General features: G+C 40.1%; 3 protein-coding genes across 3 annotated transcripts; 2 read left to right on the top strand and 1 right to left on the bottom strand.

Annotated features, from left to right (window-relative positions):
- Positions 1-920: 920 nt before the first annotated feature.
- On the top strand, positions 921-5,916 carry cplx4a (complexin 4a; the record flags this gene model as incomplete). The annotated part of the gene is made up of 3 exons (XM_080509712.1): positions 921-1,084; positions 2,946-3,033; positions 5,689-5,916. The coding sequence occupies 3 exons, from the start codon at positions 921-923 to the stop codon at positions 5,914-5,916; spliced, it is 480 nt and encodes a 159-aa protein (XP_080365838.1).
- Positions 5,917-9,358: 3,442 nt separating this feature from the next.
- On the top strand, positions 9,359-11,633 carry rx3 (retinal homeobox gene 3; the record flags this gene model as incomplete). The annotated part of the gene is made up of 3 exons (XM_080510145.1): positions 9,359-9,623; positions 9,948-10,168; positions 11,181-11,633. 3 exons carry the CDS (start codon positions 9,359-9,361, stop codon positions 11,631-11,633), a joined length of 939 nt encoding a protein of 312 aa, XP_080366271.1.
- Positions 11,634-13,722: 2,089 nt separating this feature from the next.
- On the bottom strand, positions 13,723-15,204 carry grp (gastrin-releasing peptide; the record flags this gene model as incomplete). Its single annotated transcript, XM_080510353.1, has 3 exons — positions 13,723-13,853; positions 13,951-14,201; positions 15,051-15,204. 3 exons carry the CDS (start codon positions 15,202-15,204, stop codon positions 13,800-13,802), a joined length of 459 nt encoding a protein of 152 aa, XP_080366479.1. The 3' UTR covers positions 13,723-13,799.
- Between the last annotated feature and the right edge of the window lie 54 nt (positions 15,205-15,258).

Genomic DNA, 15,258 nt, shown 5'->3' with positions numbered 1-15,258 from the left:
TTAATTTGCAAATAAACATTCCAGAGATATTGGAGAGCTCCTAAACATTGGATCCACAGGTTTCCCACTGATCCTGAAGATGTGGCGAAGTGACAGTGGTGAAATGAAAGGAGAGCTGTCTCCACACAACTTCTCCTGTCAATCATCTCCCTCTGAACAATAGCACTGCATGTGGGATGGCTTCATGAGGATAAACAGCACTGTAATCTCTCTCTCTCTCTCTCTCTCTCTCTGTCTCTCTCTCTCTGTCTCTCTCTCTCTCTCTCTCTCTCTCTCTCTCTCTCTCTCTCTCTCTCTCTCTCTCTCCCGCTCTCTCTCTCTCTCTCCCGCTCTCTCTCTCACAGTAGTGTAAGCTGCACACAGGCCGTCCCATCCTGTACTAACATGATTAAGCAGCAGTGGGCAAAAGCAACACATGCGTCGTCACAAACTTGAAACTTCCCAACTTCTGAGCCACTTTCGCAATAAGTGCTGCGTTGAGTTTCGACAAAGAACGCACAAAGTGTCAGTGACTTTAGAACGAAAATGAATATCCACAGAGGTCTGCATGATTTAAAAATAGAGAGAAAACAGGCCATCTGCCTCTTAGTATAGTGAGGCAGGGAGGATTAAATCCAGATTATGGCCGGGGCAAACCGTGTGTGTGTGTGTGTGTGTGTGTGTGTGTGTGTGTGTGTGTGTGTGTGTGTGTGTGTGTGTGTGTGTGTGTGTGTGTGTGTGTGTGTGTGTGTGTGTGTGTGTGTGTGTGTGTTGCCCGTCGTCAGTGTGTCCTTGGCTGCACACACAAGCAGCAGGTTAGCTACAGAGCTACCACTGGATTTGACAGCTATAGGAAGTCAAAGCGAAGAGGGAGCAGCAACATTTTTCTCTATAAAAAAAAAACCTATATCCTCTCTGAGTAGACACTCACAAGACTCAAGATGGCTTTTTTGATCAAGAGCATGATTGGTAACCCCCTCTCAGGAATGGGGCTCGGTGGTGGAGGTGACAAGGAAGAGGAGGCCGCCCCCACAGATCCAGCCAAGGCGGCAGGGATGACGCGTGAGGAGTATGAAGAGTACCAAAAACAGTTGGTGGAGGAAAAGTAAGTAACAACACTGAGAGTACTCCATTTTGAATTGATGCCACCGGCCCACTGACAACAGACTGGCTGTGGAGTGAATAATCTGACCTTGAACATGCTTTTTTTTCTTTCTCATCGCACTCTGACTGTTTTCTCTCGTTTGTCTCAACAGTCATCTTCAACATTCACATATGAAATCACCTAAATGTGCTTTGCGTTTGTTACTTTCACAAGTTTATAGAAGTCCTTTTAAAACATGCATCTGTTGCTGAAGGTCACAGCAGGGCTTCCACCATACTGCATCTCTCCTGTTTTTTTTTTTTTTCCTGCAATTTTTCTACACATTAATCCACTCTGGCTAAATGTTATGCTGGACCTGGATCAATAATCTCCTGTAATCTGCCATCTCGTTCTGTGGCAAGAACAGTTATTGTGCATAGTTTGGTCTCACTTTCTAGTTTTCCTAGCAGTTGTTTAAATGTATCAATGTAATCTCGAGGGAAACAACACTGCATTCAAAGACAATCACTGATATATTTTGACAAAGTCAACGATTGCTCTAACATAGTCTACAATAGGTTTCCCTGCAATCATGCACCCTGCAGCCTTTTGAGAAATATGTATAAGGTAATGGCATTGTATTGCCAATGTCGTGTCAGCGGAATTTATTTAGAAACTCATGTGACTATAAGTTTTCATGAATCCTTTTTTCTCAAAAATCTTGCAGATTCATGCAGTTTGTATCAAATAGCACTATTCAGCCTCTTTACCACCATATTTAATTACTTCATTTTGTTTTACACATGACATCAAATGAGCAACACACTCTGGGAAAAACTAACATCTGCATGCAATGATGATTTGCTCCTCTATCCAATGGATTCAGTAAATGGGGGTTTGGTCAAACCTTCATCCGAGCAGAGTTATTTCTCTGCAGTTCAAGTTGTGGAGTCTTGGCTTCATTTCAAATCTGCTTGACTCAGTCTGACCCAGTAATCCTATCTTTAATTGGCTGAGGGAAAGTACGTGAGCATCACATTGTCAAATACTCAGCCCCCCCCCCCCCCCCGAGTAACTCCAAAACAGTGATGATGTTCACAGCAACAAGAAAACACTCACATCTGGAAATACATCTCACACATAAACATGCCTTCAAACAACAAAATCACCACCTCATCCAATAAAATAAAAGCAACTTATTGTTTGGGAATGCCATGATACTTTGCTGCAAATTCATGTCTTAGCTTTCCTACTTAATAAAGGTCAGTGTATCAATTAATCAGTATTTCTAAGCTATGGTTGTTTTATGAATTAAGAAAAAATCTTACAAATGAAAATTTTTTCCAGGTTTATATAGACTGCAAGTATTATTTGTTACACTATCATGGAATTTAAAATGGAGTTTTATCATGACAATTCTACAAATCAAAACTAAATGTACGGTATAATGTCGACTTTCAGTGTTCAGAGGCTTTGGAAGGATGTTTTTCTTCAAGCTTATTTTGGTTGTTATCTCTGTGGCAGTGCCTTTAAATGTAATAGATTGGTAAATATTCCTAGAAAAGAAAAAAATAAGCTTTAACAAGAAACTAATCCAATAAAAGTGTAATGTTGCATTTTATCCATGGCTGACAAACAATTTCCAAACCAAACCGAATGTCAACAAACAGTGTCAAGGATTTTTGGGGGTAAATTTGATGTTTCACTGAATGTTTTTGTGATCACAAACACATTTACAACAGATGTTTGTGTGTGTGTGTGTGTGTGTGTGTGTGTGTGTGTGTGTGTGTGTGTGTGTGTGTGTGTGTGTGTGTGTGTGTGTGTGTGTGTGTGTGTGTGTGTGTGTGTGTGTGTGTGTGTGTGTGTGTGTGTTCTTTTGCAGGATGGAAAGAGATGCAGAATTCTTAAACAAGAAGGCAGAGAGGGCAACACTCAGGGTGTGCCTCAGAGAAAAGTACAGGCTGCCAAAGGTAAACACGGGTTTACATTTTTACACGACACACGAAAAATATTTTCCATAAACTAAAATGATCTTGAAGGTGATTACTTTAAAATGGGGTCTTGGGAACTGCCAGGGGAATGGTGGTTGGTTGGAGGTCATTGGAGGTCAGAATGAAGTCATGTGACCACAATTTCCAAAGGTCATGTGACCTTAACAATGAATACTGGCCAATGGTAGTGCACTAGACCAGGGATTAAAGAGATCCACTATCATAAGTGGTTCATAAAACTTTCACAAATAATTTTACCACACTATAACAAAAGAGAATGTGCTTAGTAGCAAAACATTCAGGAGAATTAATTTGGGGGCAGTGGTGGCCTGGATGTTATTGATCTCAGTTTCTGTATTATAAAACTCTTTACACTCTGTCTGTTTTAAGTATCAATAAAAAAAAAATCCAATAAAAAATGACCTGTAGCCTGGCACTGATCCTTCAGACGCTGTACGGCCGTATAGATCGTCATATGTGTTTATACAACCATTTTACTGTTTATATTGGCTTTTAACCACTATAATTATTCACCTCGTGTATACCTCACTGCTCGGCCACATAAGAAGTCATCGAACAGAAGAGAAGATCTGAATTTGATGACTGAGCTCACACAGGTAGAGATAGCTGCTTCATGGTTGATTGAGGCGATCTTAATTTATCTGCGGCTCTTGGCAGCTGCAGCCTGAGCAACAGGAGGTGGGAGGCCATGACGGCAGATTAGCGAGAAAGACACTCAGCCAGCGTCCTCCAAACGTTGGCCTCCGCTTCCCACATTGCACCTTGAGTCTTACAAAGCCAAATGCCACTGAGCAGGTGTCCTGGGATCATTAGGGAGCTCTCGGCAGAGTGAACTGGCTCTGTCAAACAACATCTACTTCAGGGATATATAAACGGAGCCACCAGATTTCAGAAGAGCCTTAAAGGAATCATAAACCAAAATGGAGGGAGCACATAAGGTACGTTCAGCATTAAAAGCCTCCCAACCCTCTAGATGAATGTAGTGGTGAATTATTAAACTGAAGAATCTGACGATGAACTGTTTGTGAGCAAAGTCAGTCTCGAATGGAGGCTTTCTAATATGATGATTTAATTAATCTGAATACAATGACGACCTTGGCTGCTGGAGGAATTTATAATAATCACCTGCAAGAGACATGCGCATTGTTCAGTGGTGTGCTTTAAACAATGGGTCCATTTCTTTACACGGTCTCTCTTTAAATTGAAACCACACAAAGAGGAAGATGACAATAACTGTTGAATGCGATGATTTCTTTACAAATGGTGTTTACAGTGCAATAGTCTGAAAGGGACCGCATGACAAAAGAAAAAGTGTTTGCATGGGTTTGAATGGGTTTTCAGCAACAACAATAACTGCAAACTGGATGTTTTGTTTTAGTTTAGAAGGTAGGAGCTTGCAAACTGTGCAGGTCTGAACTACTTGTATAACGGTCACACATACAATTGGAACAATTGTCTGGTTTTGTACTGGATGCATGGAAACGGGAAGTTTCTGCTCTTCATCTAATGGAATTAGGGTCTCATGCAATGCTATAGAAGATATCTTTAGACTATGGTTGGGAAAGAGGCTAAAGCAGGTCTGAGATAATCCCACAGATTGAAGTTTAAAGTAGTCACAGTCCAGCGCCTATTGCATGACTTCTCCACATATTAAGTGATTAGACTTAGTTTGTTGTGAAGGCTTTATATTTACCATTTGTATATTATTGAAGCATTGTAGACAATAAGCCCATGGGAGATACTTGTGTAAATTATAAAATGTGGGGGGGAAAAAACAGACGGCAGGAGTATCCTCGAATGCTGTCAGATGAATGTGGGTTAAGACGGATCCTGGAGCGTGTCTCTTTCCTGCTTCTTATACATCTACTATGCTGACCTGAAACGTTGATAAATACCCTTAGATTGATATATTGTATTGCTTGAAGTCAAAATATACTGTATCAGTATTTTTGTAGGGGTATATACATTTGATTTTATGCTTTTTGACAAACTCAGAAACGTGTGTTTGTGAGTCCAGTGCAGCAGTGGAGCCAAAAAAGGAAACCAGGCAGCCAGGCATCTTGTTAATCCTGTAATTAGCCTTTAGGGTGTTTACTTTGGCGCCTAATAATTAGCTGAAAGCACAAGTAAACATACAAGGGGAGGAAAAAAAAGAGCATTTCCTCTACTTTAGAAAGACTGAAGAGTTGTGCGCATGTGTTTTGTTTTTGTTGTGTGTTCGATATTTGAACATTCGGGTGATATATAGGGTGTGCACAAGTATTATGTACACCCTATATCGAGCAGCTGATCCTATTTGATAACTTACTAATTTATTTTTATTCATTTCAAACCAACAATGATAAATTGATGACTGTACATATAACACAGGTGCATATAAGCCAGTTTCCATGCGTCTAGTAGTTCATACAAATTTCCCTTTTTGCATGCGACACGTTAAAATGGAGAGCTGTGGGGCCCAATAATACAGGAAGTCGCAACTGAAAAGTTAAAACTACACACAATACTTGTTTTTCATTCCCCCCACCGGCATTTGAAGGTTTAACGCCACTAAACTTGGCTCAGACACCAACCTCTGCTTGTCTCCTCTGTCCCCACCGCTGCTTCCTGCAGAGCGAGCAGGACGAGAACATGATTGAGATGGCCGGGGACGACGTGGACGTCCCGGAGGAGCTGCTCAAGATGGTGGACGAGGACGCCACGGAGGAGGAGGGCAAGGACTCCCTCATGGGCCAGTTTCAAAACTTGCAGAACATGGACATGGACCAGCTGAAGGAGAAGGCCTCGGCCACGGTCACCGAGCTGAAGAGCAAAGCAGAGGAGAAGTGCTCCGTCATGTGAACGGCCTGCGAGGGTGTCTGTGTCTGAATGGTGGCGAGGAGAGGAGTGGGGAAGACGAGTGAATGAGTTTTCACCACTTTCTGGGATTTGAAAAGACCAAACTGTGTTAAAGCGTGAATGATTCAGTCACTTGCTTTTATAACATTCACCATGCAGACAACACGTAACTGAGGCACACGACTGTGAAGTTTTCCAGCATTTCCTGATTAATACATTTTCAAAATATTGAAATAAAATCAAAGGATATATGTCAAGGTTGCCCCATTGCTTACTTCCTCTTGTTTTTTTTGTTTTTTTTGGTTGGTTTATTTTTTTTTTCAGATGAATGATGTAGAAATTGATTTTCCTTCTCACGTCTCTTTCATATGGTCACAACTTAAAGGCTCAAGCTTTTATTATTTGTGATATGATGTCAATATTTTCTGTTTGTCATAAAATGAGACGGCTTACTCTCCAAAGGTGTGTTTTTCAGTTGATTATGTGAGACTATATCAAGACCTTCTGATAGAAAACCAGTCCTGTTTACCTTCCTGTGAGTTTCATGCGTACTCTAGAGTTTTCTGTATGTGGTGTTTAAATTAATGATGGTATTTAGTTTGATTTTCTTTTTTCTTTTGTGTTACTTCAAAGCAGGTCACCATTTCAAGTTTGGGCATGTTATTGCAAAAGGAAATGTCCGAGCCTGTTGAATTTGCGCAGACGTTTGCAGATTTGCACAGATTGTGGTTTCATCGTGCTGAACAAAAACACACAAACATTGTACATAAATACTGAAGACATGGATAACAAAACAAATGTGTTGTTGGAATAAAGATGTATATTGGATACGAGAAAACACGTCACGGCTTCTGAATATTCCTGTTTCATGCGGATCATTCTTCCACACAGAATCGCTGCTGTGCGGGAATTTAAGATTAAGTAAGTACAATTAATCCAATCTAACTTGAATCAGGGTTAATTCAGTGAGTAATGAAATCGGTCTTAAATTAATTGGGCATTATTCACACAGTCATGATTAGGCAGGAGGTGTATGGGGTGGGGGTATGGGGGTAGTTTGGGGGGGTGGTGGGGGAGTCACAGCCTTTAGAGTTTCACATGAATCCAAGTTTAAATGCTGTGGATTTGTGAAGTCTGGAGATTACATCTAATAGGATCAGTAGAGCCAAGGTTGTCAGCCTGTCCTCCCTCTCTCTCTCTCTCTCTCTCTCTCTCTCTCTCTCTCTCTCTCTCTCTCTCTCTCTCTCTCTCTAAACAAATGATCTCTGGAAACTGATGTTCTAAATATTTGAATTGACAGTTTATGGAGGATCATTCAAAAAACTGAACAATACAGATAACTAACAGCAATGAATAGTATGCTGGTGATTATATTTGCATAGTACCAATTTAAGTGGATACAATTCGTAGTGAAAGGCATAAATGTTTAACTACAAAGTTATGGATCAAATTATGTAATGGCCTCGGGAATAATACGTTAAATTGGTAGTACTATAATAAATAGTTAGTAATTGGCTGTAATTATTGGACGAATGGTTAAAACAACCACTGTTAAATATATGACAGCAAAATTCCTATAACAACTGAAATGTGAATTTATTGTTTTAACTTATAGATACTGTACATGGACTGCCTGCCTGTCTGTCAATCTATATCTATCTATCTATCTATCTATCTATCTATCTATCTATCTATCTATCTATCTATCTATCTATCTATGTATCTATCTATCTATGTATCTATCTATCCAGCTATCTATCTACCTATCTATCTATCTATCTATCTATCTATCTATCTATCTATCTATCTATCTATCTATCTATCTATCTATCTATCTGATAGATGGATAAAAAAAATGCATTCAAATGTAGTCCACGTGTAGATTCTTTCGTGTTTAGAACTGATGCAGGTGCTTCATTCAGCCAGCGAGCAAGGTTAACTGTCAGCCAAGCAGCGAGCTGATGAAGAAAAGAAACTTGAAGAAAAGAAACTTGATGTTGCCACCAGTCACACAGTAAGTGGTAGTGATATTCAAGCTGCATCGCTGCAGACGAGACATTTATTTCTACACAATTTCAAGAAGTGAGGAGCTGTATTTCAAAAGCAATGTGCGAACTTACAGTGAATCCAATTCGAGTCAATCAAGAAGAAAATATTAAAGGATAAGCCTCACTAAATTCGCCCATAGTGTGTTTTAGTTAGACCTGTTGTTAAAATGTCAAAATTGACCTAAAATGTTGAAAGCATGACTGTCTGCACACACACACGCACGCGCGCGCACACACACACACACACACACACACACACACACACTCACACACACACACACACACACACACACACACACACACACACACACACACTCACACTCACATGCACACCACCCCCCCTCCTAAGGTTTTCCAAACAAAGGATAAGGTCACCTTCTTTAATTAGGAAGAGCTAAATAGTTTTAGGGGTTTTAACTCTTTTGAGTAAAATAATGTAATCCCTTCTTAATGTAATTAAGAAGGATTACCACACTGCTGTCAATCTTTGTTTGCCGTTAAGTGGCTATAGTTCAAATTTGTTATTGTTTGGGCTTTGTTACCCACTTTTTGACTCAACACCTGTAAGAACTGCTCAAAGAAAGAAAGGAAGGAAGAACAATGTCACCAAAAATTATTTAATTGATTTTAATGAGCTCATTATCGAATTTAAGTTGCTTTGATTGGTCATGTGACTGGAGGCATATGACCTCTTCTTTAGGTCAAAAAACAACAAAAAAAAAAACACTTCAACTAAAAAGAACTGTCTATTCATTTTGGCAACAATATCTTGACGCTTTGATTAAATATTAAGCTGCCATCTTGCAATCCCTGACCAGAAATCTTGTAATTATGATTTTGTTGTACCTTAATCTGTGTGCCTAATCTTCCTCTTCTTCTTTTTTTTTCACAGACTGACATGGACATGACATCTGGAGGAGTGGAAAGATGGTTTTAAGATTTATGTAAGTAGGTTTATAGCCAGTACTGACTGATGCACTTGAGATGGGGAGGAGGAGTTTGTATGTGTGTGTGTGTGTGTGTGTGTGTGTGTGTGTGTGTGTGTGTGTGTGTGTGTGTGTGTGTGTGTGTGTGTGTGTGTGTGTGTGTGTGTGTGTGTGTGTGTGTGTGTGTGTGTGTGTGTGTGTGTGTGTGTGTTTGTGGTTACCCCCACAATCCAGTAGGGCCAAATCCAACAGGACATCCCCTCTGTGACGTGCTGCTGGGGTGCCGCACGAGCATGGGAGGGGAGGGGAGAGAAGGGGAGAGAGAGAGAGAGAGAGGGGGGGGGGGGGGGGGGGTGTTACAAGCAGCCACTACTTTAAAAGCCGCCTCCAAAGATGCTCCACAGTCACCGAGAGACACATGCACAAGTTTGCCCTCCAACCATCCTCCACCAACTTTCAATAATCGACTCCATGTGGCTTCTTGGATCAACTTCCCAGGTGATGATGATGGAAGAGCGCACGTCTCCCTCCGCCCGCTCCGTGCAGAGTCCCGGGAACAACCCGACCAGGGTCCACAGCATCGAGGCCATCCTGGGCTTCAAGGAGGACACCATCTTCCACAAGTCCACCACCTACAGCGTGACGGACAAAGTCCTGGGGAAAGACGCGGCTGAGCGGAGCGGGAACGTCATCGTGACGCAAATAAAGAAAAGCCACTACGCAGAAAGTTGTGACAGTAAGTGTGTTCTTTTTCTTAAAAAAAAAAAACAACAAAAAAAACAATCATTCAGAAACTAAAAAGTAGTATTTTTTTAATCGAAAAAAATATTTAATCATAGTTTTGCTCTGTGTTGTTTAGACCCAACTTTTTGTCATTATTAAAAAAGAGACACGCATTATTTCATTCTTTTTTAAATCGTTTCTTAAGAAAACACTTAAAACGTTGCTAATATGAAATTTGCGTTACATTAGGTTTACATCTCTCAAAAAAAAAGTTTAAAAAGAAAACTTTGAACTAACCTCACCGCTCTCGCCCTCGCGCGTAACCCCCGCCCGGCAGGTGCGTGTTGCGGCAGCAGCTCCGGTGAAGCCTCGGTGTGTCCGGACTCACCGGACGGAGACGACGAGAACCACAAGAAGAAGCACCGGAGGAACCGGACCACCTTCACCACCTTCCAGCTGCACGAGCTGGAGCGGGCCTTCGAAAAGTCCCACTACCCGGACGTGTACAGCCGGGAGGAGCTGGCCCTGAAGGTCAACCTGCCGGAGGTCCGAGTCCAGGTACAAACTACCCCCCACTCCCCCAGTTATGTCCCCACGGACATAACCCATCATCTCATATTCTGTGTTACACCAGCATTATTTCCACATAAAACACAATAATTCAAATAATAGTAACTTTCACATTAATAGTTTTGTGCATGGCTAAATTACAAGACTGTATGAAAAAATATATATTTGCTGTAAAATCTTAATTATGTGAAACTTTAAAGTAAAGAATATTTAAACTTGTACAGTTCCCCTCTTATCTTAGTTATTTGCTTCACTTGTTACAAAAGAGAAGCATTTAATTTCAATCAAAGTATAAAATGCTTGACTTGGTTTTGTTCAGACGTGTTTTATACGGGAAATAAATGGCACAATAGGGTTATTGTTATTCATATTATTAACATTTAGCGGTTGTAGTTCCAGAATTTAATGCAAACTGCTCACAGTGAGCGGAAATAACCAATTCTATGTTCTCCCTCTTCAGCTCTATACCGGAGTACTTGTGCTTTATTTTTGATTTTTGATTATTTATTCTTGATTTCTTATTCTAATATTCACCTCGTTCATATATATTTATTTTTATAGTGTTTCTTCTCTTTATTTACTTAATCAATAAAATTACCCCCAAAATTTTACGTAGAAAAACAATTCTGTGATTTTTCTGAGTAGTTTTCCAGTAGTTTCTATTTTGTGAGTGGTTTTTATTTTTTTTCTGTAAACAGTCCTGCATTGATTTCTATTCTTCTTTTTTTCCTAATTTATTTCATAGATAGTTTTTGTTTTTTGGAGCTCATAGTCTCTTCATCTTTTAATATTCTCTATCTATTCGTTTCTTTTTCATTGCCAAGCTTCGATATTTATTCTATTGATTTAAATGTTTATTTGTGTTTTAGTGTAAAGCAAAGTGAGCTGACTGATTCATTGTTACAATATTCACAATCATTTCATGGTTGTGCATCCTTTCACATAAAATTGTACAAATTGAACAAAATTGAAATACATTTCTATTGGGTTTGTGTTTTAGGTGTGGTTCCAAAACCGGCGGGCCAAGTGGCGTCGACAGGAGAAGCTGGAGGTGAGCTCCATCAAGCTCCAGGACACGTCCTCCTCCTCTTCCCTGCTCTCCTTCAGCCGCTCCCCCGGCGGCTCCCTGGGCTCCGGCCTGCAGCTGGATCCCTGGCTCTCCACCCCCATCACCTCCTCCACCTCTCTGCAGTCACTTCCAGGCTTCATCGGCAGCCCGCAGGGCCTCACGGGCACTTACACCCCTTCTCCCCCTCCCTCCATGCCCTCCTCCTTACCGGCCTCTTTTCTTAACTCTCCTGCCCTGGGACACAGCCCTCACCTGCCCCACATCGGCTCCATGTGCCCCCCGCCCCCAGCGTACCAGTGCTCGGCCGATCCCAGGAACTCCAGTATTGCCTCTCTCAGGATGAAGGCCAAGGAACACATTCAGTCTATTGGGAAGACGTGGTGATGCTTGAGAGAGGATTTAAAACATCACGGTGAATCTTCTGGAGAGTGGACTCTACCTGGCTGCTGGGATTGTATTATTTTGGATGAGTCAGAGAGTGGGAACTCCGATCGCTCGAACAAGCTGTGGCACAAGCTTTGAAAAACTACTGAATGAGTGCTTCAAAAGGTTTTTGTTTTATTCGTATTTTTCACCCTCCCCTTTGACTTATTTGTATATTGTTTGTAAAGGTTTACAGTCATTACATCCAGACCAATTTCCATCCAGTGGTACATCGTCATCATAACAAACGCAGTTGGAATCCATCGTTATCCGTTTATTCTTGTGTACTGCAGCATTTCTGATCATTATTTCCTGTTGGTTGTTTTGATCAAAGTTCTTGATCTTCTTTTCAAAAGATGTATCAAATGTAATATTTTCTCTATACAATAAAACATATAGAAAGCCATTAAAAAGTTTCTTTTCCTGACAATTTTGGAGAACTTCTGCCTCATGGGAGATAAGCCAATCATGACGATAAACTTTTCTTTTGCATTAAATATAATTATACTATCAAGACATGCAAAAGTTATCAAATGCAATTAAGAGTGGATTGCCCTTGCTCCTGTTTAATTATTTCATTTTAAGTGGCATTGCCTAATATTGTGGGTGTGTTTCAAAGAAACAGCTTAAACTCCCAGATTTCCTCTCTCTATTGTATACAATGAAGAATTTATCAACCCACTTATTTCCTCCCCATTAACTCCTGTAAACTTTATCTCATTCAGCCCTGGGATTAGACCCATAATGGGGGTGAAAGTGGCTTGTACCTCCATTGTTGGGCAATCATCCATGACAAATGAGTAAAGAGAACTAGAGTGAACACTTTCCTTTGGCTTTAGAAGAAAGATGTGTGTCACCAAATTGTTTCAATTGGCATTTCCTACAGTCTCCATCCCCTGAGAGCTAATAATAGTCCCACTCATCTTCAAGAAGTGATCCTCAATACGACACAGACATTGTAATTGTTTGTTGTTTCTTCCTTCCAATTCAAAAATCCATCAGATTGCCAACTGGCCTGAAGATCTATCTTCTTGTATGAAGGTTTCATGTTCCATTATCCACCGAACCTATAGCTGAAACATTGAATACTTAAAAATACTTTTACCAAAAGTAGTGTTGTGCACCATCTCGTGGTGAAAACAGGTTACTATCCATATTTAGAGTAATGGAGCAGTGAGAATATTGTTGTTATTTAATTTTAAAAGTTCCAGACGTAGTTAAATATTTAACTTACTGTAAAAGTGTTATATTTTATTCGTGGGAAGTCAGTCCTCGTTTTTTGTTTGTTTTTTTAATCAAGAAAATTTGTTACACCAAAACTGACCACTTACATTTCATCAAGTCTATAAATGTATTTGTCACAATTAGGGGCAGTTAAATAATTCCACATGAATTAACATATTACATATTTCAACCTCTATTAAATAGAAGAAGAATACTTGAGTAATCATTCATTTATAGCAATACATTTTGTAATAGAAGCATTGCTCTTTACATCAATTGACACATTTCATCCAAGTGATACAGACAAACACAATTTCTAGATTTTATATGTATTATAATTTATTGTGTTTTTTTAACAAAATTATTCGAATGGCACTTAATATGTTGCTCAAAAGGAATTAATCTGTTACACATTTAGAGAAACAGACACGAATTCCTCATACACGAGGTGTTATTATGCTTCAGGAGTCTGATAGAACTGTTCACCGAAATGCTTTCATATGGTGCCCCCCAGTGGCGGGTCTGTTTTTTGTTTAGTTCCCTTAAAACTTGCATTTGTTTAGTTTGATTTCTAAAAGAAGGAAAGACATTAATTCATGAACACCAAATCGAGATACATATAATATAATACAATAATGAAAATAAAATGACATTTGTGGCATGCAAAGCATGATTTGACTTCCACAATGCAGTTATCACAATGATAGATTTATTTTCAGGTTCTCAGACAACAGCACACAACCTGATCAGATCAGTCAGTAATCAAAAAGGCTGTTTGAATGAATGGAATTAAATAAAGCTGTGGGTTTCCCTGCCAAAAGAAAAGAAAAATTGTGTGGATATGTGTTTACAGAGCACGAAGAGATAATGATGCCTCTTTTCGAAACAGATGTCCCCTTGTATTTAGGTGGAGCCGTTGTCTTGCAGTCCCAAAGCCAGAAGAATCAGGTTTGACATCTACGAAACAGCAATCAAATGGATAAATGTGACTACAGTTTGATGTCATACATGAACAGATGAAGAATCAAATGAAAGGTGAAAACCCCAGACTGACCTCTCTGAAATGTGCTTCTCTGTCCTCTCCTCTCCAGCTGCTGTGGAGCCGGATCAGTCGGCTTGCCCTCGGTGAAATCAGTGGTTTTTGGTTCTTTGGTTGCACGAGAGCCTCCATCAGATGCTCAAATCGCTCGTGTCTCTCCAGCTCTGTGACCCTCGCTGTCTCGGAGGGGGTAAGGTAGTCGCTGCCGACATTCGCCTCCTGCAGCTCAGGTAGGCTCTCGATGCTCTTCTTACCCATTAAATGTCCTGCGTGGAGCGTAGTGACATGGATCAATTAGTCTGTATCAGTTCTGTTTGTAATCTAACCACCAGTCCACTAAACCAGGCTCCACAACATCACAATGTTTGATATTATGGAATTAAGTGAATACTGTTATAAAATCAATTACTCTTGTAAATGTTTACAAAGTGATTTTCCAATTTAATACTGCATAGATTTTCAATAGCCTGAACTTCCTTAATATCTATTTTATTCTCTTCATTAACCAGAAAACATTGTCAAAATCCTTTCAATGACCGGGATAAAATGTTGTATGAATCAACCTATGATCTCAGCCACAGCACGAGTCAGTATGAGAGAAAAAAGCAAATCACAGAAATTAATGAAACTACCATAAAAATGTATTTGGGGACAAGAAATATTGGTGGAAATCGATTAATCTGCAATGATTAAATTTACCTAAATAAACATTTACTCTATCATCTAATCTAAACAAAATCATTATCCAAAATTGGACTGGAACATATTTGTTCCATTAAAAAAATAAATAAATAAATAAAATACCCAACAACAATGACAACAATCTTTCATGGAATATCTCTCACACACCTGGAAAGTCTAAATATATGCATTTCACATGGTGCCACATTTTCCAGGACTATACATTTGTGGGATGAGCAATAAGGATACAAAAATTGTGTCCAAGCGCAGTAGTCTGAGCTGAAGTACACTTTCACTAATAATTAAGAGTAACATTTTTCCAGTGAAAATCGTGTACAGTCAACAAGAACCCAGTGGAGCATTTCAAGAGTTCTCACTGTTAACTTGTTATAAAAGTGAGTATGAATGACAGAAAGAGAAGAAGTTCCTCTTACCTACAGCCCAGTGGTTGCCTCGGGGATACACCTTACCCACAGGAGCCGCAGGACCCTGTGAGGAGTGCAACATGACAGGCACTGCAGCCAGGAGGATGAAAAGTGGCCCCACTGGTCTGCAAGTCCACGAGCAGCACAAGCACACTCCGCCCATGTTGCCACGGACAATGTCGGCTCTAAACAGCGTTAAATGATCCTGGGGGTGCGT

This window comes from Blennius ocellaris, assembly GCF_963422515.1.
Source record: "Blennius ocellaris genome assembly, chromosome: 15".
Lineage (NCBI taxonomy): Eukaryota > Metazoa > Chordata > Actinopteri > Blenniiformes > Blenniidae > Blennius > Blennius ocellaris.
Note: the sequence above shows the minus strand (reverse complement) of the source record. Positions and strands in the feature narration are given on the sequence as shown.